Below are 27,772 nucleotides of genomic sequence, written 5' to 3' on the forward strand. Positions count from 1 at the left end.
ATACTGGCTCGAGCACCAACTGGAAAGAAATTAAATAACACACACAGAGGCGAAAAGGCTGCAGGTGGTTAAAAGCAGTATCAGATAACAGGCAGAGCCCTTTCAAGCTTTAAATAATTTATTGCCTGGAAAGATTAAAAAAGACTGGAGCCCGGAATTGCATATAACTTATTTTTTACATCTTTTGTAAATCCTCGTTTCCTTGTGCTGAGCTGATGAAAAATGAAAGTGGGAAATTCTTAACTGTGTCACATGATGCAGGGAAGCGAAGACAGCCTTAAATCATGGCTACAAGAAAAACATCCCTGATCTTTGAACTCATGCAAGACCTGTTTAAAATGCAGTCAGTGGACTTAAAAGGCGATGGTTAAGGAGATTGGGCTACAGATAAGAAAAATGGGAGATGTAGAATCTGCAGACGGTGAACAGGAACTTGCTGAAAGGTGGGAGCTGATGATGGTATCTGCTGCAAGAAGAGCAGAAGACAGATCAAAGGATAGTTGTTGTTTTTTTACATTGAATGTGCTTTCAAAACTGTGTCTGATGAGATTTGTAGAATGAATATACAAACAGAAAAAGTTTCCCATCTCCCAGAGACTAAAATGATCAAAGATTTTTTGCCTTTTACAGAACGTGTGTACAAATATGAAATATTTAATCAATAAAGAATAATTTTTTAAAAAAGAAAAATTAAAAAGAAAAAAAAGAAAAATGACAATGATTTAATAATGATTTTACAGGCAAACAAATATGGATTACTATGTTTCTGAGCTTGGTTGGAACCCATGAAGAGAAACTCGCCACAAGGAACTGGAAAAATATTATTTTGGATATTTGGAGGTAACAGTACTTAATGAAGAGCTACATTGAGAAAAGATGGAATTCTGGATCTCTGGGAAGAAAATTTGGGATTACCATCTAGCAGAATGGAAAAAAGCTGGATATTTCTAGAGTGTATATGTTAAATATTTTGAATAATTGATATACAAATAATTGGCAGATGGAAAAGGGGAAGCCTATTTTTTTCTTTTAATTTCCTCCCTCCCTCCCTCCCTCCCTCCCCTTTACTTTGTTTTATTATTGTTAATTTTTGATAGCACTCTATTAACTTTGTTCTTATATGTTTTGATTTCTGAATATTTATATTTGGGACAAATGAAGATACATACAGAGAGGTGATTGACCTGTGTGAGACAGGCCAGAATGAGTTTTCCTCGGGGTGTGAGGCTGAGGAAGGTGGAAGCGCTCCCTGCTGAGAGCTGGGAAAACTCACTTCTTTGTCTGTGGATTGAAGATTAAGCTATCATTATGATAGAGGACTATATACACATAATTCTGTGCTTTATTGTGTGTCTTGTTCTTCTCTCTCATCTTTTTGATTCTATTTGTTCTAGATACTATTTTATTGTATTGTGGAAAGAAAAAGTATTCCCTCAAAACAGAGCTCTGTCCTCTGCAAAACAGGATACCTAGCCACCCTAGCTGCTGCCCAGTCACATCCAGTTTGCCCTGGTTTCTATGAGCAGGCCATCCAGGAGGCTGGAAGGGGGGTCCTCTTTAAAGACGGCTGACACCTCTCCATGTGATGATGGGTTCATCATGGGTCCAACTTCTCTTCAGTTAGCTTTCACCAGCCAAGAAAGGCAACGTGGTTGAATACATTTGTGCAAGTATCCTGTCCACATCATCAGGCTGTATTAACTAGAAATGGTCTCATAACACTGGACCAGGCACTGCATTGGACACCTTGGCTGGATTTGCTGTAATAGCAGCATATTAAGTCACCATGAGGTCAAGCAACTGTCCTCAAAATGCCTTGCAAGCTGCTTGCAAATTGTCACCATGTGTTCCTGGTGCCCATCATTTGGACTTGCAACAACTATGCCTAGACAACTGCTTGGTGATGCGTACTATGACTCCTTCACTGCCTCCTTAGCTTAATTTGTATACTGCCCTTCATCCGTGGATCTCAGGGCAGTTCACGGCATAAAAATACATGATAAAACCAAAAATACATTATAAAAACATCAACAAAACACACTAGTAACTCCCCTCCCCGCACCCCATTCAGGTGCTAAAGATGTGGGATATAGGGGTGGTGAGAGCAGACCTTCATTCAGATTAGGAACACTTCTGTTCCTCTTTTATTAAGATTTTGCTATCTTATGTTGTTTTGATTATTTTGTACACTTTCTTCTATTAATAGGTGTTTTTGGGGAGATTTGAGCTGAAAAGCAGCACAGTATATAAAAACCTCATAATAATGTTCCAATAGATATCAAATTTTAATATGTCACAAAAAACTCAAATTCAGTGAGGCAGTCCATAAAACCCATTGATTTTTCAAAGCAACTGCCGATACCAGTTTCCATATCTGTTATTTCAGACTGGGTTTCATGTTAGTTTAGAAAATATAAAACATACTGACATTTTATTATCTTGAGAGTTTTTATTCTCAGAATCATTTATTTTTCTGATCTAGTAGTATCATCAAAATATGATTGTATGTAATTATGCAGGCGAGTTGACAGTGGCACAAAGTTTGGTTTATAAGTTGTCGTGATGTCGAAAGTAAAGCCTTTCTCTGCTGTTCTAAACAGAACAACTGACCTCCGTCCATCTTCTGAAAAATATTTGATCAATCCAGTTGCATTCGCTAAATGCAGAAAAAAGAAAAGAAAAGGTAAAAGTCCCACTTCATAAGAGTTCCTATACTTTTTGCTATTTATCATTTTTATCATTTTTCTGAAGCATACTGATGAGTGAGACAATATATTTAAAATATGAATGGATTATTTTACACATATTTAACTTACAAAAAGACTCTTCAAAGTGTATTGCCAAAGCACTAATGATTGCTGCCATAAAGTTCTGCACAAAAACATTACCCTACTTTGAAATACAGTATAGGGAGTTATCACTATTTTGGTCCCAGACAGTAAACAATTCAAAAATAAATAATTAAAGCGCATGTAATTTGACACCCATTAGCTAGTGTGGCAATGTGCAGAAGTTCTGCACAACTTCAGAGCTTGCAGACTTTTACCTTCAGGTGCTGGGATGTGTACCCCGCCTCCCACCCCAGTCAAACAGCTTTGTGGGCAAAGCTGAGTAAATGCATGTAATTTCTGGTCATAAACCCATTACTTGGAAAGAGGTTCTCTTGTTATAGAAGAAAGCATTAGGACATTTACAACATCAATACATCAAGATACATCCTGTAAAGCAGGTATGGGGGAACCTATGGGTCTCCAGATGTTGCTGGACGACAACTCCCTTCAAGACCGCTAACCAGAATAAAATATTGGGGGCCCTGGTAAGCCCTGTCCCACATAATTGACCCTCAACTCTACAATCTTATTATTCTAAGATCGGAAAACAGGAGGGGGGAAGGGCTTTTAGAAAGCGGTGTGTGTGTGTGCTTTCTTATTTTGGTGGGAAGAGGAAGGGTATAAAAAGAAAAGAGGCACTCTACACATGCTCAGAGGCGCTCAGGTAAATAAGGCGCAGGGCACGAAGCACTCAACTTAAGGGGCAACCAGCCCCTGTCCCCATACAAAGGCGAAGGAACCTACCGAGCGCCCGCTCCTCCTCGGTCTTCTCTCTCTCTTCCTTCTCCTGCTGCTCCTTCGCCACACGGGAATACGTGTAAATGTAGATGGAACCCAAGATCGTCCACACGCCGAACGAGTACACCATGGCGGGCCGGCTACTCACGGCCTTCCAGGCCTGCCACAAATTCATCCTGCCCGACCTCTCTTATTCTTGGAAGGGCTCCTTCCAGAGAGTGGCCGGAACTTGTGTGAGAGAGATGGAGGGGGGAGGAGCAGGCCAGCGCTCCCCGCAACGCACTTCCGCCCCCACTTCCTGTCCTTTTATTCGCCAGGAAGGCCTCCCTCGCTCGTTGGTCCCTTTGACTTGGCCCCGCCTCTTCGCGTCCCGGGCGAAATGCTTCATTCCCATTGGCCGCGCCTGGAGCCAATCGCTCGCGTTTCTCTACGACCCGGGCTCGGCCGAGATGATGTTCTGATGTTCCTTTAGTGATTACCGGTAATTCTTCTTGTTGTTGTTATTTTATATCGCCCTTTATCCGAAAGTTTGAAGGCGGTTCCCAGCATAAAATATAGAATGAAACTGCAAAGTACATAATAAAAACACAAACAAACCAAACCAGTAACTCCTCCTCCTACAAATACATTTAAAAGGACATAGCGGCGCCTCTGAACTCTCGTTTTTTAAATATTGTTTTTTTCAAAATTGACGGGGTTGCATGGGGGATTTTTTGGTTGTAAGGAGTTTTGGATTGCCTTGGGCAAGATAAAAAGCGGCCAACGAATTTAATAGTAGTAATAAACTTCAGCGCTGAATGTTTTAATGGCAGCTGCGGTCAAGCAGCATCGCGCCTGGCCCCAAATGGTAGAAGCGAAAAGAAAACTGGAGCCCCTGGGGAGAATATAGTTGTCAGGGAATCAGTTCTAAAAGCACTTCTAAGAAAACTAATCCAAATGTCTGCACCTAAAGTAGATTAATGGACCACATCACGGCCACCACCACACCCATGTTGCATGGTAGGCTGCTGTGGTTGAAGGAGGCTTGCGTTTATGTAACCTACTGTTTTTATTACAGGCAGCGGCAGCCCATCACATTTCAGCACCTGAGGTGAAATAGGAAGTTCCTTTTCCCCACCTATTCACACACTGCTGTTCCCACCCCGCTTAAGCCTCGCTTATTGGCATCATGCGAAAACATCTGGGTTAGTGGGGGCTCTCACAGGGCTCTTGCAAGAACTTGCCAGAAGCTGTCACATCTTACTTCTCTGGTGCTGCTGCAGGTGCTGTCCACCCACCCCGCTGCTGGAGAAGTGAGAAGCAGCTGTAGAAGCGGCTTTCGTGTTCCGGCTTCTTTCGCTCCCAAGTAGGAAATCAGTTGGGTTGTGTAAGATTGCACATTTGGGTTGCGCAACAACAACTTCCAAGGACAGGTCTATTCTCTCCCACTCCCTTAAAATACATACACAGTGATGCAGTTTGAGCTTCAGGGTTGTTAAGTGATCACAAGTCACTCTCTTACATTGTCATATTCTGGTGGTGGTTCTAGGAGAAATTGGGGCAGGAGGTTAGACACATCTGTTGCATGAGCAGGCTCTTTTTCTACTGCATCCTGCACACCTTCCTCCTTTTCAGAGTGCCCCGACTCTCCCTCCTCCCAAGCCCTGGCTCTTGCCTTGTGGGTGGCATGACAACCCATAAATCACTGGTCCCCTCTCCTGGGTCACTCCCCATGTCCCCTGCCTTTGCCACACACACTTCAGAGCCCTGCCAGTCCCTGATGCCTGTCCTGAAATTATTTGGAATATCTGAGCCTAATTCCTCCCAACATTCCCATTAAAGTTCAGACATGCCTTAAGTGTGCATGCTTGAACAATTATTTGAAAACTGATTACTGAACAAAACTTAACATAAAAACCTCACCACATAGGAGCTCAGGAATGACAATTCTGCACTCAGTAGTGACTCTTGATGAAGGGTCGGAACACAGAGGGGAAAGTATCATCAATTCCACCCTTCCCATTCATTAATTTACTGCCTTATGCAGAAAGCCCAATAGCAACCTGTCAGTTTTAGTAGGTGATAACTGTTGACAATTTTATGCTCTTTAATAGTAGCTGAAAATCTGTTGACTGAAGAAGGTGTTTCACATTGCCTGACTATAGAGCTAGCCTTGCCCCTATACCAGGTTTTTTAAGTTCCTACTTTTAGGGGAATATTTTCATATTGATTTGTCAGCCAATAGGTTCTATGGAGGAATCCAGGGCCCATTCTAAACAATATAGTTTGTATGGGGTGCCAGTCAGCCAGACCTACAGGACCTGTTGCCTCCACATAAATTGAAAGTAGTTTCAAACATACTCAAAACACTCCCTAATTGTCTATTTCAGGGGGAAACTGGTAGCAGACAAAATAGTTGCCAGTTGCTATTACTAAACTTTTCATCAAGGAAGCCCAGAATTCATTGCAGCATAGTCAGAACACCCCTCCCCCTCAACAAGGGAAAGCAAGCAAGCACTTTCCATAGATCACGGAATTACAGAATGCTATTGGCTTTTCTAGAGGAGATATTGTAGATGGATGTGAAGCATCGTTTTAAAATAGGAGGTGCAGCTTCCATTCCGGTAATGAACAGGCAACTGCATACTTGGGTCATAAAACTACATTAGCAAAAATGCATATTCATCATCTTGTTTGTGTTGTGTCCTGCATTACATATTTGACCCAAAATATAGCAAGAAAAGCTCGATGGCATTTTTTTCTTCTATCCTGTGAAAACAGACCAATAGCAAAGTCAGATGCCGCCTGTAAATTTACTGCTATTTTTGGCACATAATACTCACATTCTTTATCTTCCTGTTCATACAACTAAGCTTTCTTAGCTCCCCATGGAAAACACTGTGCCTTATAGTTGATTCAGATATATCATGTTGTAACTAAATACCCTGAACACACAAATGAAAATGACACCTTGCAGAAAGAACTAAGCAATTTATCAGGGATTTAATAGATTTAGTATTATTACTGTGGTTCACAATAGAAAAAGGTTAAAAATATCAGGAGCTGTGACACTGTCTCAAGAAATACTAAATTGACTCACACGGAAAGATTAAGAGAATAAGAAGATTGAACAGCTAAATGTTCATAATGAAACAACTCTTCCTCTTTTCTGCCTCACCAGCCAACAGCTAACATCATCAGCCTCTCAAGCCAGGGCTTCAGTAGCACCTCAGCCCACTCCACCAGTTAGAAAAGGTAAAGACGGCATCCACAACTATAGAATGGCATAGGTGAATTCCCTTTGATTCTGGGGGTACAGCTCAGGGACTGTACACATGATTCAATGCCTGACATCCTTCGTGGCATGACCACAAGGCTTGAGGGCTGTTGCCAGTTCTAGCAGACAGTTTCAAACTAGATGGAATAATGATTTCTCAAGTATAAAGCAGCTCCAGGTAGCCCTTCCTTCCCCTTATAGCCCCCTAATTCACTGTGCCTACTTAATTGTAGGCAATACTCTTGTGGGTAAGAGATATTTTCAAAGGTAAAGTAAGAACAAGGGCTTTCCCCCAGAAGCTATTGGCCCCTTATACAGTATCCAGAGTATGTGCCCACATTTGAAATTTACAGCTACACTAAACAGCTCAAAGAAGCAGAAAAAAAATCTAATACCGATTTGGAAATGTTGGGTGTTTCTTAAGTAAAACTGTTTGGAACTTCTATTCAGTTACTTTTAACATGCTCATGCCAAAGTTTAACTGCATTTATGCAAACCAGGCAATTAAGAAGTTAGCTAGTTACAGCACCAAGCATCAATACCTTCCTCAGTTATTGTTATTACTATTTTTAAGTACAAGTAAAAAAGGTGAGTTATAGGAGACAACAGGTGAGATAGTTCATCATTTTGTAATAATGACATGAAGGAAAAGGTAGAATTGGCACAACACAAACAAAAGGAATACAAATAAGTTAACTCTAAAATAAAAACTCCCTCACAGCTTTGTTATGTAGAATCAGTAAGAAAAATCGATTGAAGAGAGGGGTAGGAATGTTATCAGTTTCTTGGCAGGATGTAATCAGTAGCATGATTCACTTAGTTCAATGATTTTTTGAGATTTCTTCAGCAGGTCAAAATTATGATGCACTTGAAACAGCCAGTTTCTTCAGATGATCCATGAATACCTGCAGACTAACATCATCTGTTAGGATTGGAGCACCAGATTCCTGGAAGAAGAAGTTACATTTTAACACCAAAACCAAAGCTAATGTAACCAGTGGGGGCAGGGGTGGTGGTAATTGAACAGATTACGGTAAGCACAATTAACCATAGATTACAAAACTATCTAATTTAGCTCTACTAATCTATGTTACAATTTTTATTCTAATTCAGGCATCCCCAAACTGCGGCCCGCCAGATGTTTTGGCCTACAACTCCCATGATCCCTAGCTAAGAGGACCAGTGGTCAGGGATGATGGGAATTGTAGTCCAAAACATCTGGAGGTCCAAAGTTTGGGGATGCCTGTTCTAATTTCTCACAGGCCTTATATTAGACAGACAACTAAACTTTTCTGGAAGGTTAGCTATGTTTGCTGTTTTGCTACAACACAGACTAAATTTTGCAGCAATTTAAAGACTACATTAATTACGGCATAAGCTTTTGTCAACTAGAATCCACTGCAAATGTATTCAGTGTAATTCTGTTGCAGGTATGTACACACAGATGGTAAGCAGAATGGATGGTATAAATGCACCAGGATGGATAAAAATCAATGATTTAAAAAAATATCTGATTTTTTAAATTTAAATTGATTTTTTTAATTTAAAGGTGATTTTTTAAAATTTAAATTGGATTTTTTTAAATAAAATGTTTTTGGAGGAAAAATCTTTCTAAAGATAGTTTTCTATTTAATAATAATAATAATTTATTATTTATACCCCGCCACTCTGGGTGGCTTGTAACAGAAAAATAAAACACAGTAATCTATTAAACATTAAAGGCCTCCCTGAACAGGGCTGCCTTCAGATGTCTTCTAAAAGTCTGGTAGTTGTTTTCCTCTTTGACATCTGTTGGGAGGGCGTTCCACAGGGCGGGCGCCACCACCGAGAAGGCCCTCTGCCTAGTTCCCTGCTGGATCTCTCACTTTGTCCCTAGCCCGCCAGAGATCATCAACCAGTGCGACCAGGGCAGTTTCAGTCCCATGATGAGGCCTGAATCCCGACTGGAAGGGATCCAAATGGTCCGCTTCTTCCAGGCGTGCCTGGAGTTGTTCAGCAACCACTCTCTCAATCACCTTGCCCAAGAATGGAAGATTTGAGACTGGGCGATAGTTGGCCATATTAGCCACATCTAAAGATGGTTTTTTAAGAAGCGGTTTAATGACCGCCTCTTTCAGCGGGTCTGGGAATACTCCCTCATAGAGGGAAGCATTTACCACCCCGTGGAGCCCATCGCCCAGCCCTTCCTGGCTCGCTTTTATTAAGTTACATTATAGTCCAAAGGCTATTCATCAGGAAATAAGGATTTGTTTTTAATTATGTAGCATGAAGCTTTATATGCAATGTTTAATTTTTTGTAAATGAATTCAATTAATCCATTCACAATGTCATGCTCTTCCAGAGGTTTCTGGAAGATTATTTGGGGCAGTTTTTCTAATGAGAAGATATTATCACAGATGCTTGTTTTTGCAGTTCTCAAAAGTATGAATTTGTGTCTGCAGAGATAACATGCCTTTTCTTCACAGGAAAAATGTTATAAAATAAACATACAGGGTTGAGGAAAAAACCTTAATCCATTGTTCCTTTGCAAATTTATATACACAGAATCAACCCCTTACCTCTTAAATGCTATGAAGGCCATCTTATTTCAAATATCGTGATATATCGGTATATTGCGATGGTTAGCTGGTGATATATCGTGATATTGAAAACCAGATATCACCCAGCCCTATCCCTCAGACGCTACTCGACTCCAACCCCACTAGCCCCAATAGTATGTCAAATAGCCAATGATGAGTTAAGCTGGAGTCAGTTACCATCTAGAGGACCACAGGTTCCTCATGACTGATGTACACCATCTTTGATTCCTGCCCCCTCAAAACACTGCAGAATATCCTAGTTCCAATTTGTCCATTTTTATGTCACACTTCTTACAGCATATTGGCTGTCCCACAGCCATTGGAAGACTGGATGAAAGTGGATGGAAACCAAGCCTCCTGAATACCAAAAGCAATGCCCACATCCCTACTCCCTAATTTTGATGTAGTAAATTAAACTGTGAATACATATACAGGATAAAAATATACACTTTAAACACAGGAGTAGGTATTTCATTAGGGATGCAGGTGGAGCTGTGGGTTAAACCACAGAGCTAAGGGCTTACTGATCAGAAGGTCGGCGGTTCAAATTCCTGTGACGGGGTGAGCTCCCATTGCTCAGTCCCAGCTCCTGCCAAGCTAGCAGTTCGAAAGCACGTCAAAGTGCAAGTAGATAAATAGGTACCGCTCCAGCAGGAAGGTAAACAGCGTTTCTGTGCACTGCTCTGGTTTGCCAGAAGCGGCTTTGTCATGCTGGCCACATGACCTGGAAGCTGTACACCGGCTCTCTCAGCCAATAACGCGAGATGAGCGCCGCAACCCAAGAGTCGGTCACGACTGGACCTAATGGTCAGGGGTTCCTTTACCTTTAGGTATTTCATTACTTACTTGTCCCCATGCATAGAGATTATTATGAGTCTGCGAAGGATTCACTTTAGACAAGAGAAATCGTGCCTATAAAAGCCAAAATGAAAAAGTAGGTTAGACATAATACAAAATGAAATCTCAAGCTTATCACTATATTCTAAATTTCCACGTCAATTTGTCAAGTGATTGTATGTATACTGCCCTTCTCAGCTCAAGATAAATAAAAAACGGAACTTTTACAGAAGAGGAACTTGGAAGGAAGAAAGAATTCTGCCACTACAAAAAACTAGTCTGCTGATTTTAATAGTTCAAATAGTTACTGGTATATTTCAAATAAGTGATTAGAAAGAAGTAATACACATTTGTTTGGGCCATAACATCTCTCAAGTATGAAACCAGAGTTAAAGTGATACATGCCTTCAACTGTAGATGACTGTAATGTGCTCAAGATGTTTGGGAGTTTCTCTTAGCTCAAAAGGCAGAAGTCTTCTTACTGAAAAAGCAAGCTAAGAGAAACTCCCAAACATCTTGAGCACATTACAAAGCAGCACACCAAACCAGTCCAGCTGTTTACTCTGAGATTCACTGTTGCAGTGGGCAAGATACAACTTACTGATGAGCTTGTGTTTTTGGATCGTCCAATAGATATTTATGTTGATTGATTGATTGTGTGCTACCTTAAGGGCTCTGTACATCCATATTCGGACAGAAACCTTAAAATAAATTATATCCCAATGAAAAATGTAGAAGTTCACAGGATAAGAACTTGAGAGAATACCTGTTATTTTATTTAACCTCAACACTGGATAGCTGAGTCAGGTAGGACATGAGACCCAGGGTTGTGGATTCGAGTCCCACATTGGGCAAAGATTCTTGCATTGCATATCTGGCATATGAGATTATATTATGAGGCATCCTGCCTTTGTTGATTGAAGGAATGGATGACGTTAGAGAATTCACGTATTTTAGACTTAGAAGGTCATGATAATATTTTTGGCTGGCACTCTTATTTATGGTAATATAGTCCAACCCTCTGTAATGCAGGAATCTTTTATTTTAGGTTTTTATTCATACTTTTCAATTTATACATTTCATTAGTTTTACAATCAATTTTACATTCCAAAATTTGACTTCCTTCCCCCTCTTTCTGCGGTTCCTTAAATGTATTTTTAATAGCTTCTGTATATCCAAATTCATTTAATTTACTCATTTAATTATCTACTATAAATATATACTCTTATAAATCTGCAGGTTATTACAGTAATCCTGCTAATGTTTTATCTGTTTACAATTTATCTGTAAATATTCAATAAACCATTTCAATTCTTTTATAAAAAGTTTGTTATCTTGATTTCTTATTTGGAAAATTAACAACACGGTTACAATACCATCATTTGAATAACGTACTAAATGGAGATGAAGCAGTGGGGAATGCATAGTCAATTCCTTATTAAGCTATGAAGCAGACTGGGTGGCCTTGGGTAAGTCTTCATCTTGGATACTAACCTACACTACAATATAGCTGTGTAGAATCAGTGTTCTAAGGTTCCTGGAGGAATCTTAAAATAATCAACAGAACAGCCTGAGAGAATCAACAGATGAGCAAGAGGTACAAACTGTATCAAAACAGGTAACTCCCAGGAGTTGACATCCTAAGCAATGACCAGCACAGTAACCTTTGGTGCAAGAAAGAAAGAAACAATACATTTTATAGCGTGGCTGTGATACACACTTATTAATATAGCTGGTGAAGAGAAAACGAAATGCTTTCGGACTCTAAATAAAGACTAGGCATCAAGACCTGTTCAAAATCCACTTCTACATATATTTCTGTTAAGTTTCACCACACACCTTTGTAATGCTGTGCCTTACCTGACTGCTTCCATGCTCCGTGTTAATGTAACGTGGCATTGGGAATCTTGTCTGCAGAATTTCTTGAGCATCATCCAGTGGAGCTTGCAGTAAGTGCTTGAAGTTTTCATATTCAGGCATATCTTGATAGCCAGCTTTACGCCACTGGGCAATAGTCTGAAAGGAAAGAGTATGAGGGATTAATCAAAGTGTTTTGATTTATTATTATTATTATTATTATTATTATTATTATTATTATTATAGGTATTGACAGACAAGCCTGTGCTTCGTAACCTATGATTTGTGTTAGTGCAGAATCTTCATCTGACCTTGTTCAGACATAAAGGAGAAGCAAGATGTTTGGACTGGGGCATTGTGCAGTCCCAGGCCCACATGATTCACATGGGAGCACAAACCAGAAGCCGCACGTCCCAGTTTTGCAATGGGACACGTTGGAGAGTATGGTGGCACCATTCACATGACAAAAACCACAAAGATATCAACATTTTCAAAAGTAGGGGATCCATGGCTTGGCTTTTGAGAAACAGGAGATCCACTTCCGGTGCAGCCGCCATGGCAAACAGCAGATCCCATGAGAGCGGGTGCCAGCCGTGCAGCTAATTAAGGATAATCTGGGAGTAATTATCCTTGCAAGCCCCCCACCAGGGTGGGGGGGGAACTTTCACTCGCAGATCATCCAATAACTGCATCTTACTCCGATGGAATGCAGGGGCAGGGGCGCAGAGTGCATAGCACTGCATGTATCGGAAACTCCCCAATGCGGTCGCCAGGAGCGGAGGTACTTCTGTTTCTTTTAGGATGGATCTGAATTTGGATTTAAGAAACAGACATGTTCTGGATGAAGGAGAAAGATAACCTGCTAAATGAATCAGCCACTAAGTGCAAAGGTTTTGATCTGGGGTGGACTCTCATCGTAATTGGAATGCTATGTAAGTGAAGGGGAGCCCTTGTTCTCTTTTTACATCATATTTACATTATATTTTCTGTGCTATGATTCGACAAGCCTTCACTGAAGAAGAATCAATTAATTACTAATGGAATGAAATTAATGGAGTACAACTATATACAGAATGCAAGAGGGATTCAACAAGAACTTATAATTTTCTTTACGGAGTACTTGAAAGAAAAGACTGTGTGAAATACTGTGATGACTTATGACACTGCCTACTAAAGAGGGCTCTAATTCTGGTTTATTATGGTTTTGGCAAGACACCAGCTTGTTAGAATGTTGGAAAGGTTAAAAGGAGACAAATGCTGGAAGTAAGCCAGGAGTCACAGCTGGACGCTGGAGTGTTTTCGGTTTTGGAGAAGCAAAATGGAGAAACTGTGGTGTAATAAGAAATAAGTCCTTGAAGGAGGGGCAATGTTGAAGAGGACTGATTACAACACGAAGGAAAAGAAGAATGTAAACAAATATTTCACACACAAAATTACAAGATATAAATTCCCTCTGCAACTTAATGGATATGGATTTGTTAAATACAAACAAAAGTCATTACACCAGTGGCAGCTAAAAACAAAGGATTAAGATCGGAATTGTGGTATTTGGACTAATTAAGAGAATTGGAGCAGGACCAAGGAATAACATCAACTCCTGATAGCTGGAACACGGGAAGTCATCCAAAAACATTGAATTCGGAACTGATTAATTGGCTCTTTTGATTGTATTATGATTTGGTATTGTATTAATGTGGCCTCCATTGGACTGTTATTACTGAAAAATTAATAAAAATTATTTAAAAAGTACAGTACTTGGCTAACCACTGCGATAGAACATATTTCCTTTTCATAAAGGCCTGCTTTAACTGTGGTTTGGCATTATGCCGATGCCAAGAACGTTGATTAAACACACACCCACTCACCAAATTATAAAGGCGCAAGGCAAGAGCATCTGGGAAAACAAACAAGAATATGGATCCCAGAATAATTATCCAATACAGTCGTACCTTGGAAATCAAACGGAATCCATTCCGGAAGTCCATTCGACTTCCAAAACATTCAGAAACCAAAGTGTGGCTTCTGATTGGCTGCAGGAAGGTCCTGCAGCCAATCGGAAGCTGCAGAAGCCCCATCGGACGTTCGGCTTCCAAAAATAGTTCACAAACCAGAACAGTCACTTCTGGGTTTGTGCATTCGGGAGCCAAAATGTTTGAGAACTAAGCTGTTCAAAAACCAAGGTACAACTGTACATAAAAGATAATAAAATAGACAATATATTTCCAGGAGCTTGTTGAACTTTTATCCCTCAGAGGAAGCATTCAGTTTCAACAAAACATTATCAGCACATTACCTCACCAAGGTAGATTACGATCTGGAAAAAAGAATCCATCAGGAGAATCCTATCAGCAAGAATGCTGCTGCTATCCAAAAGTACAGGCTAGAAGCAGCAGAAAAGGGAAAAAAATTAATCACATTAATCACTAGTCATAGATTATGTATCTAATTAAAGATTATGTATCTAATTATGTATCTAATTTAAAAAGTGAAGTGGAATATAGCTTTTGTGAAACCTCAACTTTCAAACAACAAAACTAAACAGAAAATAGGCAGATTTTCAAACAACTCCCCTCCACCTGAAGAGGAAATCAAATACATATTTTTTAACATAGCATCTTTTACTCCTACCAAATATTAATAGCTGCTTCTCAATGTTATGTTGGTATCTTCCACTCAAATCAAGATGTATAACTTCATCATCATCATCAATTTTATTTATACCCCGCCCTCCCCAGCCAAGACCGGGCTGAGGGCGGCTAACACCGAATATAAAACAATTAATTAAAATACAGCTTAAAAACAAGATCTTATCAACTAACTTATCAACGGTTAGTAGGTAGCAAAACTTCTGGACTCCACTATTTGAGGAACGTCAATTCCTCACCCTGCCTTTTAAATACTATAACACAGATTTCGTTTCATTGGGGTTTTTTATTCTTCAGTAGCTAAGAACAGAGCACAAATATTTCAGATCTTCTAACAATTTGGGGTGCACATTTTCACCAAAAATATACACACAGTAAGAATCTAAAACAAACATTTTGATATTTCAAAGTGTGGGGTCTTTACTCCTAGCTTAACATCTTTCCCAAAATATACAGAAATATCTACTATAACTTTGGCCTGAACAAAAGCAAATCACCTCAGGTGGTCCATAGAATGAATAAGAATAGAGTATAGGCTGGATCATGATGAGAGACTGAGTCAGATCCTGTCTGGCAAAGTTATGACGGTAATAGGAAGATTCATCTGGGCTGTTATTGAACACTTGAAGAAATGGAGATCTCCGCAAATGGAACATGAACTACATGGGACACAGAAAATGGTAGAGATTTTCAGTAGAATACCAATCAAAACTACTACCATAACATTTCCTCCTCTTTGTTTGCATTCAGTTCTCTGAATTAAGTGAGTGAATGTCGCACAAACACAGAACGCATCATTGTTTTAAGAATTTGTTTAATCATCATAAGTCTTGGAACCCCACTGTTATCACCTGTAAATTGTTCTAATTTTTTAAAAGTTCCAAAAAATATCATCTTACCTGGGGATACAAAGAGAATGAATCAGACAATCTGAAAGAATTTGGATCATCTTTGTTGTATTGGCCAAACTTCTGACACTGTTGGAGATATATAGTAATAAAATCTTAAATGTTTTAAACAATATAATGTAACATAACATAACAAGAAAAGGAATAGATCACATCATATTACCAAGAAATTTGAAAAAGCATGTTTATTTCGTCACATAATAGAATAAAATTTGTCACAGATGAATTTAATAAAGCAGTTTAGTTTAAAATTACTAATGGAGAAACTGATCCTTAGATAATCAAGTGTTTATATCACATCAACTGCATAACATCAAGAGTGGGAAACCTGTGGTCCTCCAGATGTTGTTGGATTATACCTCTCATCACACACACACCCCAACGATTGACCTGGATGGCTGGGGCTAATGATAGCTGGAATCCAATAACATCTGGAGGGCCACAGGTTCCCAATCCATGCTTTTCTGCTCACTGCTGGAAACTGTCACTCATTCTACAATAACAAAACACACAAGCTCAATTTAGACATCTGAGAACTTTACTTAGTGGCCTGGCTTTGGACTACCAGCTCAGCTAGCAAGGCAAGATATGAACAAGCATTTTGCCTGTACTCAGTGCCCCTTTGCTCTTCCCCTTGTGAGAGGCACAATTAAGTCAAAAAATCTCCACTTAACCACACTTTCCTGTTTCCTTTGAATCAGAAAACTATGGTTACTAGTTTTGCACAAGCCAGGATGTTAAACAACCGTTTGAAGCTGGTTAAGATCAGAAGTTGGGGGAACTTGGGTTAGTTTAAATTATGATTAGTTCATATAAGCCAAGATGGTTTAAAATCCTGGCTTGTTCACTGATCAAAGTTTACTTTACACTTACCAATTTATCACTGAGTTCAGAGGTAATGCTGAATAGTTTATTATCTCTTTGTGGCCATGCCAGAGGAAAAGAGGTGAGGGGAGTAGGCAAGCCTGAGAGGTGTGTAGGCTTGTTCTTGTAATGTTAAACTAGAGTTCAGAATTGTTTGAACTAGCCCAATGTTTTAGATTTAGCCAATGGATTTGGAATGGATTATTCAAATTTTGTTTCAGACCAGCTGAAACATTTTCACCAGAATACAGTCCAATCAGCTTAAACAATAATTGAGTGCTAAGATTACACAGGCTTACAATTAATTATACTCACAAGTCTGATTAGCTGCCTATCCAGCCATCGTAGGACATCAGGCCCTTCCTCTGATTCAGCTCTATAGACACCGAGTCGAGCCATCAGGACAGCAGCTGCTTCTTGGTCAAATGCAGCTTCTATGTGCTGCAGCTGACTCTGCGCATCTGCCCAACTAATAACAGCAACAATTGGTACACTTAGATTTTTGAAGATTAAAGGACACACCGAACTCCCTCCCAAATTCCTGAAAAAGTATGCACACTCTATATGAAGCAGCAACACAATCTAAACCAGGCATCCCCAAACTTCGGCCCTCCAGATGTTTTGGACTACAATTCCCATCATCCCTGACCACTGGTCCTGTTAGCTAGGGATCATGGGAGTTGTAGGCCAAAACATCTGGAGGGCCACAGTTTGGGGATGCCTGATCTAAACAATATAGACATGAAGCGAATACACAGTCAAATATCACCGATTTGTTCTTACTTTCTAGCAACTGTAGTCACACGAATGCGCCTCTGTGTGCTGGAATGCTGATAATGTGTAACAAACTGGACAGCCCCTCTGCCACCCTGAGGTATTGGTGCATTGTGCTGAAAACCAGACAAACAGAAGTTTCCTTTAGGATACAAGTTATATTTTAAGGGCAGGTTGAAAGCATCATGCAGTTACAAAATGAAAACAAAATAAAAGCAGTATGGCGTACTCAAAATCAACAGTTTCTTGGAGCCACCAAAAAACCCAAAACCCATGTTGTGCAGTGCCAAACTAATGATAAATGGACTGCCAGTATAATCTTATGAATGTTTATTCAGAAGTAAGACTCACAGCTCAATGAAACTTACTTCTAATAAGTGCTTAGGATTGCAGCTAAATCAAGTCTAATTAAGTACAATATGAGAAATAGTTAGAACAGGGGGGCGGCAACTCCATGCAAAGAAAATAAGGATGCAGCTTGGAATCATACTTTCTTATAAGCTTGAAGCATTGCTCAAAAAAGAGCCGCTATAATCTTTGGATGGATAATTTGCTTGACTTGAGTAGCACAGTAAAAAATGTTTCATAATGTACGTACAATGTTCAAGGCAAATAAAAAAATAGGCGGGCTCACCTGGTTTACTACTTCAAAATAAATGGCAAGAGTTGTGGTGGGGTCAAGGCTACAAATTTTCCACTGGCATGTGCCACCAATCCCAAGTTCCTATAAGAGAATCCAAAATATTCAGATCTTACTCTGATCTCCAAAACATCTCTTTATATTATGGCTACAAATAGGAACCATAGCTCATCTTTGTCCTTGCAGATTCATATGCCAGTTTAACCCCAATGAATTCATTAGGGCTTGCTTATGAGTAGACATGCATTTGCTTGGACTGCTTACCGACAAACACCCTCCCCTTCATTCTCACATAGTACCCAACTTCCCATTTCAGCATAAGGCAGCCTGCTAAAATTCCCCCCCCACACACACACACTTACAGAAGGCTCCCCCCAAAGGCCCCCAACTGAGGGAGCGCCAATGCTTCTCTGGCTTGTGTGTTTGCCTCCTCGCAAGCAAGTGGGGTGGGCCAATCTCTTTCCTCCCAGTGGATCATTCAGGAGGAAAGAGACCTGCTGCCCATTGCACTTGCTTGGGACAAGATCAAACCTCATGGCAGACCTGGTTTCAACTGCTACTCACAGCAACAAAAAGGCGGACACCTCTCCAGCTATCTACATTGACTCCATCATTTTCTGTTGTACCTATAAGATAACCACTCACTAGAAACTGAGCCACTAAACTCCACAAGACTATTTAAGCAATATTTTATTTATGATAGCATTTGTGTCATTGACATAGCATCTAAATAACTTAAACAAATAGCAACCATACACACACTTACATTTTCAGAAACGCATGGCCCTTTTGCGTTTAGGGATACACACGGTCCAATTGCTCCACCAATCTTCAGCTCCCTAGAGGTCTAAAGTGAAAAGAAGGCTTAAGTAATCCTAAAGTAATAACAATTGCCCACTGGGTCCCTTGAAGTCCCCTTAGCAGCCACCCTAACCACAGCCTGATAAATCCTCCCCACAACACTCCTTTTCACATTGTGAATTCTGCAAAGTACAGAAAGAGAAAGTGGAATTTTGAGGGGGGAAATGAATAAAATGGATAAAACAAGACAATGTCACGTTATGGGGAACCTCTCTGCTGAGTAGGGCCATTACCGACTATTATGTGAAAATGTTGTACACCCCCCACTGTGGATAAGGGGTCTTGACTCAAGTTGGCAACTATATTATCAATCCCTCCAAAGTTAGGAGAGTACATCAGTAATACCTAACAAACTGACCTGCAACTTCAAAATACAGCTGATGTCTGCCACACTCACCTTCACTTCTAAAGAGGCCCCAAAAGCCATTTGGAATGCTCCACTGGGATCTTTGTTAAACACTCTCTGGAAAGTCTGCTTGAAAAGAGAGGTGTTGAAGGAGTCACCCATCGCCATATGACCCCTGAGAAAAGAATATGTTATAGTGAAATACTGCTGCTGGGTTACAAAACGTAAACCAACCATCTTTCTCACTCTCCTACTGAATTCAAACTCTTAAGTATATGGGTTTGTGGCCTTAGTTACAACTGAGTGTAATACTATAGTATGCAAAAGAAGAGGAACCCAGAAATTGGATTTATATACATGATAATGACTGAGGTAATTAACTGCAATTATTTCCATTCTCCACTAAAAAAACCCTAGACTGAAAACCCATGTCCCTCCCAGTCATGGAAAGAGACTGTGGACCAATCCAGAAATTTATCCCTTCTCTACGATGTGAAAACAGAGAAAGGCACACCCTCTCGTTGAGGACTGAGAACATACCCAGTAAGATTTGCACAGCATTTCATCTCCAGAAGTCCAGTCTGATCAAGAGCACAGGCATAAATATCAATGCAGTGTCCATTGGCAGCTGTGCGATTAGCCAATGTCTCATAGTGCTAGGAAAACATAACAAACATTTTGAAGATATATTTTATTACCAATAGCATTAAATATTATAATCCTAGAGCAACATGGTGTCCTCCAGCTGCTGTTGGACCACAACTCCCATCAGCCTGAACTAGCATGACCAAAGGTCGGGGAATTTGATTGAGTACGTAGTGCAACAAAAAGTTGTCCAAATTCAACAGGTAAACAATAGCATGGGCAGCTATGGGATTCAGAATGCCAAACCCATTAAACCATGGGTGTCAAACTGAAATGTAACAACTACTGAGTTCCAAAGCTCTATATGCATATGAGCATGCGTATGTTAATACATAGACTCATTGAGTTGGAAGGTATCTAGCCCAAGCACCCCCAAATTGTGGCCCTCCAGATGTTTTGGCCTACAACTCCCATGATCCCTAGCTAACAGGACCAGTGGCCGGGGAAGATGGGAATTGTAGTCCAAAACATCTGGAGGGCTGAAGTTTGGGGATGCCTGATCTAGTCCAACCCCTGTAATGCAGGAATATGCAGCTGTCCCTTATGGAGATCAAACCTGCAACACCACACTCTAACCAAGTGAGCTGCATGTGGCATAGCAAACCTGGAGGTCAATTATCCCTAATTACTTTGTTTTGGGTGCAACTGATTGCCCCCAAGTACTAAAATTTGTGAAACAACAATTGAGGCAGGACTGAAAACTACAGTGTTAGCAAAAACAACCAGGGAGAAGAGAAAGCAGCAAAAAATCATGGTCTACAAAGGATTCAGCTGGTACAACAGACATATGAAAAGTTTTCATCCAGGACCTTTATTAGAGATTTTAGCCACTTCAGCTTGCATTAAAAATGATTTAGAAGATTATTCACGAAGAAGCACGCAGTTGACTTAAACTGTTTGATCCCACTCTGTATGAAATTCAGAAAAGCTCCTGAAACTATGTATTTTGCTGGAAAGCCAGAATCCAGCAGAACCCTTACACAGAGGGAGTTTAAAGCAGAGACCAATCCTTACCTTCATAGCTTTTTTCATAAACCGGGCATTGTCTTTCTCTATATCATGCCAGGAACGGATGGGAGTTTTCAGCTCATCTCCTACCACCATGCCTGGCCCTTGAGTTGGTGGACCTCCTGTAAACAACATTATTCTGGCCCCAGTATTTGGAAATGTTCCCTTGGAGATGGGAAGAGAAGAAAACACACATGAAATATCAGCAGGCAATGTAGTCTCCAAAGCAGACTACATGATGTAGTCTACAACAACCACACTGGGGATTTTAGTTATTTTATTAAGAAAGAAAAAAAGAAATCCCCCAAGCCTGACGTTTTCATTAGGAAGAATAAGGACTACTCATGCTCTTTTATCACTTTTCCAGCCTTATATTAAAATAGTGAAGAAGGTATCACATACAGAAACGATGCACTTTCAACACATCATTGTCAGATAGCAATCACAAACTTTTCATATTATCACTATAAGCAATTCTAAAATATCTCATTTCCAAGCAGTATTGAAGGAACACCATATGATTATTATTTTTAATTTAGGCACGTTCAACAATGTAAGTTTCAGATACTGAATGCAGTAAATAATTTTCACTTCCTTCCTCCACCAGCATAACAAAGATACCTCCAGTAATCCAACAGCAATCGACAAAGCTACTCCAGTGGATCGCAGGGGTCGCTTTCCCTGAGTTACTGGCCATGGGTCTCTTTGCAGTTGCCCTAGGAGATCTGTCAAGTTCATGTCAATTTTGTGAACGGGCTGCAAAAATCTACAGAAGTTCAGAATAAAAGTAAAATACAAGTGTTTTATTTTACAGAGAACAAACTTGATGTGTAAAGTTCTTAGGTTACTTGCATTCCTATCTTACTTCTCAAATATCAGTAAATACAAGCAGAAGCAAGCTGGGCACTACAGGATACAAACTCTGCATATCAACCCAGACAGATCATACAAGATCACTTTTACACCCGCACCTGCTCTTGCCTATGAAAGCTCATGCAGCAATAAATCTGTTTGCTGAAGGACCCCAAGGAGATCAGCATGAGAACACAGCAGCAAATAAAATTCCACATAATTTTTTTTTGGGGGGGGGAGACACACCCAATTGCACCACAATATATGAATCAGGTATCCTTTTTGAATGAATCCATATGCCCTCAAAGTGTTAAATTATTGATCCTACTTTAATAATAGCATTTCATATGGTAATTTTCCATCTTTTCAAACTGAAGATGCAATTTGGATAAAATTGCTAAAAGCTATTTTGATCATAGCTTTGCCCATCATAGCTCAGTCAGTAGAGCATAAGACTCTCAGTCTCAGGGTTGTGGGTTTGAGCCCCACATTGGGCATTGCAGGGGATTGGACTAGATGACCCTCATAGTACCTCCCAACTCTACAATTCTAAAATTCTGTAAATGCCACTTCTCTCCTAAATATATAAGAAAAGCAGCTGCTTCAAAATAGCCAAAAATTGAAAAATGTGATCCATGCAAAGGAATCTATAGAGACAAGGGTCTTTAGAAGTTTCATGCAAGCTAGTCAACTACATCCTTTTAAATACAGTTTTCTTTGCAAAACTATATACTGTACCTGCTTGAAATAAGAGGTTGTTCCTGAGGCTGATGAGGTCTTCCTTGTTGAACAGGTGCTGAAGGCCTTGTAAGACCCAACATATCCTGACAATCAAAACACATATCAGAATTGGAGGAACCCAGAAGACTGCACTTTAAAATATTTTTTGAGGGGCAGACAGGGGTTTTTTTTATATAAAAGTTAAAGCAAAGCATACCTGTATTTGTTTTGAAGTTAGATCCTTAGTGCCTCTGAAAACATAACTTTTGGAAATGCCTTCACAGCTCAGTTCATGAACCTGTACCATTCTGCCGAAAGTTATCAACCCTACAAGAGCATCGGGAGGCAGCAAACTCAGAGACATCTGTAGCGACTCCTTCAAAGCTTGCAAGTCCTCCTCTTCCAAACATGTGTCCACCACATAAAGAAAGATCAGGGGTGTCTGAGGGCCACGCTTGTGTGGGAAGAAAAACATTTATTTACCACATAGAAGTATATACAATAGAATACTCCCTTTTTTCCTTACAGAAAACCATGGTCTAAACACTTTAAGATTACTGTCAGAGAGATACTAAAATAAACACAGTGGAGTTTCAAACACAACATACAAAGGATTACCTGAACTATATATTCAATTGTGGAAAACTGTGGCATAAGCTCTGCTGGCTGATTCACTTCAGATATCCCTGCATATGCGGGAGGAAACTGGAGAAACACACCAAAGATTAGGACATAGAGCAAAATGTGTCAAAGCTCACTTGTAATGCAACTTATATACAAGCAATTATATTTCAATAAAACATGAGAATTTAATTACACATTCTACTAAAAAATGACAGCTACCCATTTCTGATTAAACTGGAAATCAGGCTACAGGATTTGCAGGATTTGGTTGGTCAAGGTAACTTACAAACTCAATTCAGACACCACACCAAATCATTATTAACACCCAACTTACGTATGGTTTGACAGGACATCTGAATAACATGATTTGGAATGTGTTTGCAAATTATGGTTTGTGCAAACTCTTGGTCTGGCATGATGCATGAATTGACTATCGGAGAGCAACGCTTCTTGAGCCTGGTGTGCTGAGCAGCTGGAAAATGAAAGCAGTCAAGCACCTCTAAAACAGAGTTTTCCTATTGTAGGTTTCGAAGCTCAAGCTTCAGTTAAGGTTCTAAACTATGATTAGCATGAACCAGAATTTGGTGCTATGTCTAAATTGAGCCACTGTCATTTGACTAATAAAGGCAACACATAATGATGTACCTGGTTCATAAAGACAACCAAATGCACAGCAAATACTGATGACAGCTCAATAACAGAAATTAAAAGTTTTTATGCAGCATTTTTGTCAATGTCACTGGTCAAAGTTGTAAATTCGCTGTACACATAAAAAAGGTGTACTGATCTGGGCAAATGGGAGAGGGACAATGCAATCAATTCAGCACCAATAAAGTTTTTTTTAAAAAAAAGTTAGTGAAGATGTAACCTATATTTTGGCACCCACCTGGTTTCGCTGAAAGCAGAAGTTACAAGCCCAAAGCTTGGCTCGGTAATCAACTTGACTGTAAAAAAGAAATAAAGCTGTTAAAATCCTTGTGATTTATCAAACTTGTGCTTTAAAGGAATATATGTCAGGGTGCTCCATTTTTCTCTAAATAATTGGTATAAGGTTTTTGATACATAGCCTCAAGGTAAACCTGTGACATAACAAAACTAATGATATTAAGAGAAGATTCCTACTACAGTACTGGCATTACCTCATAGAAGCCAACTTTAATTTCTTCATTTCAGTTGCTAGTAGCCAATAAGAGTACTTTCAATTAGTGCCAATTAGGCAAATGTACATTTTTTCAGCAAGTGGTTCCTCAACAGGGAGAGCTATTTTGACTGGCAAGTATCAAGGCATCTGTGTGTTGCTCCCTGGAGTGGGACACTTTTTCAGGCTTGCTGTTTGCCCTTTCATTTAACCTGTTAGGACAAGAGACCTGTTTCCTTACATTTGCTTTGTCTTAGGAAATAAATAGTATCCCTGTGACTCCAATGCCATACATACAATCAGTCAGTGTTTAGGCTTTGTGTGTGTGACAGGATTGTGCTTCTTCTCTTGCCTACCATGCATGGATTATTTCTCAATCCTCTCTAGCTATGTTCAATGTTACTTGTGATCGGGGTTCTCCAATTACATTTAAAGAGCATACCCAGGCTTACTTCACACATAATGCAAAAGCCAGACTTTTCATGGGGAGGCAATTTGCAAACAAGAAGAAAAACCACACTCAGTCCTATAATCCAATTTCGAAACCACAGCTAACTGTGTACAGTATCTGTATTAGGCTTTTTTAATTTATATAAAAAATACTGAGGTTCCAAGCTTACTTTTCAATCTGGAGCTCTAACTACAACACAATGGCCCAAATATCTACCTGGTGCAATTGTATTGCCCAGGATAGTGTGTCTGGTTTCTAGGTTTTGACACTTCTCATGCATGTTGCAGGGCTTACTTGCTTGAATGATTAAGGTTTGCATCGGAAACATAGGCACCAACTCCTAGGCACAGAGTTGCCTTTGGCCCCCTCAATATTTGTTGGCAGGGGTCTGAGCCCCCAAATGTTGAGGAGCGGAAGAGGCCGAGTGTGGAGCAGAATCAGTGGCCACCGCTCAGGAGGAGCCACCAGCTATTGAAGCCACAAGGCTCTGGGCTCCATGCTCGACATCCTCCTGACTGTGTAAACGCATTGTGTGTGTGATGTCACATGCACGCAATGTGCACCACATATGTGACTTCACAGGTGCACGACATTGGGGCCCCTCAATATTGGGAGCAATGTTATGCCTGTGACCCAAAATAATATTCTCCTTCTCTTAATGTACTTTGGGTATGCCATCTCAGTTTTAACATGAATGGATCATGATACAGTCTTAATGTATCACACAGGCTTGCCGTTAGGACACGGAAGAATCTGCTATATGGTTAAATTGCAAAACTCCAATTAAGCGCTTTATTTTCTCTAAGAAAAATGTGCAGTCTCAAGCTTTGCAGAATAAGGTCATGAACAAAATATGGCTCCACTGAAACAATAGACATTAAAGGAAGTCATACCAAAGTGGGTTAAGTACAGTTTTGCAAGTTGGTCTGCTGCACAATACAGGCTCATACTGGACAGGCGGCAGGTCTAATCTTTCTTTCAAAGGAGTCAGTAGACAGGCCAGTGGGACAACCATTCTTGTGGCCTCCAGTCTGCTGGAGGGCCATATGTTCCAGCTGAAACGCACCCCATCCCGCTCTTCATTTTGCTGAATAAATTCCAGGTAAGTCGCCATAGAATAGCAATGTTTCTGCAAAGACAGACAAGAAATTTGTTCACAACTATTTGAAGCCCCAGATCCATAGTAGCAATTTGACAGGCACTTAAGATTGTAATCTTAACCACACACCTGGAAATAGATCCCATTGAAATCAGCGAGGCTTATTTTTTAGTAATACTTGGTCTATCAGCTAGTGTCCAAACCTCTTTGAACAACGTATCACACATCTTTCTCTATGCCTGATTAACGTACGGCTAGACTCAAGTTTATCACCAGAGAAACTCCCTTCCCCATTCATACCACAGAACCATCTGGTCCAACACCCATTGCTGGCTGATCCTTCAATAAAGCTTACAAGCAGAGCACCGGGGCAAACAGTGCTCCCCACAGCTGCCTGTCCAAAGTATTTAAGACACACAGCATCTAAACACAGAAGCTCCATTTTGCCTCCCTGTCTGAGTAGCCACATCCTCCCTGAGGCATACCTCTCACCAAAGGAGGGTCAACCACAGGAATGGTGGTGAAAGGACTCTCAAAGGAGGACCCCATTAGATGAAACATTGTTTTCACTTATATCACATATGCATTGCAGGCAGAAAGGCCCCTTATTCCACCCAATGGAACAGGAACGTTCAAAGGGAGGCCATGTGAATCTCTGGCAAGAGGCTTGACGGCCATATGTCAGGAATGCTTTGATGGTGTTTCCTGCTTGGCAGGGGGTTGGACTGGATGGCCCTTGTGGTCTCTTCCAATGATTCTATGTGCTAATTCAAGCTGCACCCTGGTCATTATTAACACCTCAGACGGGGCTTCAATTCTGTTTTCCTGTTCATGATATTGAAAATAAAAATATACTGCCTCTCCTTTTCCACAATTTCCTTTTTTATGATTTTTATGCAATCGTACACACAGGGGTTTTTTTCAGATGGAACTCACCAAAATTCATTTCCGGCACCTCTCAGGTGGGTGCCATTGCCATTCTAAGAAAACATGGGAGGCATTCACAGTGAGTTCTGGCCTCTCTTTTTCCAGACAATACTACTGCTTATACACATTTCGCTTACCAAGCAAAACCAAATTATATTAATTTAACAAAAATAGCTTTTGAATTCCCAAGTCACGCTACAACTTTCTGGCACCCCTCATTTTTAGAATTTGAAAGCTGAAATATTCAACACACCCTAAATGTACTAGTTCTTTTACCTTTACTAGTTCAGAGAGTAGGTATGTCTTTTACAAGAGCAAATAATCTTTCTTCCACACGCAATCCCCTCTGCACGTAGAAAGCTAGCATGTACAGGAGAAAACGGCAATGACGTGCAAGTTTTCTACGAGCAAGGAGAAGGGCGCCACGGAGGGGCATCCCGTCGTGTGGCTGCCTACCTGGAGGCTCACAGGCTGCCCGCGTCAGACATTTGGTAGGCCCCAAATGTCCGGCGCTGCTCAGTTCCTCCCCACCCCAAAGGCACAGGGACCCCCACAATTAGGAACGCCCGCCGCGCCCCCCACGCAGCCCCTGAAGGGCCAGGCTCTCAACCCGGCGGCCGGAAAGTAACAACTCGAGCTCAGCAGCCCCACCTGACAACGCCAGCCTCGCCTCTGTCCCTGCCGCCGGTTTCTGCCCGTCTTGCGGAACCGCTGAAAGGCCACCTCAGCGGCAGGCTGCCCGGAATTAAGATGGCGGAGGCGGAGGCGGCGCACACCATAGACGTTGTAAGAGCTATGCCATGTTTTAAGTCGCGAAAGTTAAAAAAAAAAAAACCCAAACCCTACCTATAAAAGACACTGGACTTAGGTCATAGCTGCCAAGTTATCCCTTTTTTTAAGGGATTTTCCCTTATGCTGAATAGGCTTCCTCGCGAGAAAAGGGAAAACTTGGCAGCTATGACTTAGGTGTACATGAGATTTGGCAAAGGGATGTCTTTCTTCAGAAACAAAGCAAAGCTTAGAGTTTTTCTAAGGTCATGCTGTTCGAGTATTTCTTTAAGGATTCCTCCCCTTCCTATATCTATGGTCTCAATTCCTATGTCTAAATTGCCGTTTAGCCATTGGCGGACGCGTCACTTACGGCGCCTACGTCATCCTCGCCTGCGACTCCG

The 27,772-nt window shown here is 40.6% G+C and overlaps 1 protein-coding gene across 2 annotated transcripts; it reads right to left on the reverse strand.

Moving 5' to 3' along the window:
* Window positions 1–6,532: 6,532 nt before the first annotated feature.
* Window positions 6,533–27,321, reverse strand: SEC23B (SEC23 homolog B, COPII component). 2 transcript variants are annotated; one of them, XM_035101989.3, is made up of 20 exons: window positions 27,252–27,321; window positions 25,468–25,703; window positions 23,872–23,929; window positions 22,980–23,066; window positions 22,579–22,815; window positions 22,380–22,465; window positions 21,411–21,555; window positions 20,796–20,954; window positions 19,677–19,792; window positions 19,188–19,311; window positions 18,696–18,776; window positions 17,924–18,013; window positions 17,299–17,405; window positions 16,831–16,984; window positions 15,643–15,720; window positions 15,241–15,402; window positions 14,392–14,478; window positions 12,102–12,257; window positions 10,251–10,316; window positions 6,533–7,772 (listed from the first exon to the last, which is right to left on the reverse strand). In XM_035101989.3, exons 2-20 carry the CDS (start codon window positions 25,686–25,688, stop codon window positions 7,683–7,685), a joined length of 2,304 nt encoding a protein of 767 aa, XP_034957880.1. In that variant the 5' UTR covers window positions 25,689–25,703; window positions 27,252–27,321; the 3' UTR covers window positions 6,533–7,682. The 2 variants fall into 2 exon arrangements, with proteins under 2 accessions (XP_034957880.1, XP_088531113.1); XM_088674987.1 differs by lacking the exon at window positions 27,252–27,321 and adding an exon at window positions 26,610–26,648.
* Window positions 27,322–27,772: the final 451 nt, after the last annotated feature.

The sequence above is a fragment of the Zootoca vivipara genome, chromosome 8 (genome assembly GCF_965207765.1).
Source record: "Zootoca vivipara chromosome 8, rZooViv2.hap1.1, whole genome shotgun sequence".
Lineage (NCBI taxonomy): Eukaryota > Metazoa > Chordata > Lepidosauria > Squamata > Lacertidae > Zootoca > Zootoca vivipara.

Excerpts from the sequence above, each read along its gene's own strand:
- SEC23B (XM_035101989.3), bottom strand. The coding sequence starts at position 25,688 with ATGGCGACTTACCTGGAATTTATTCAGCAAAATGAAGAGCGGGATGGG. Across the intron at positions 22,466-22,578 it reads TAACTTCAAAACAAATACAG|GATATGTTGGGTCTTACAAG; the intron begins GTATGCTTTGCT and ends TTTGATTGTCAG. Across the intron at positions 12,258-14,391 it reads TCGTAATCTACCTTGGTGAG|ACTATTGCCCAGTGGCGTAA; the intron begins GTAATGTGCTGA and ends CTTTCCTTTCAG.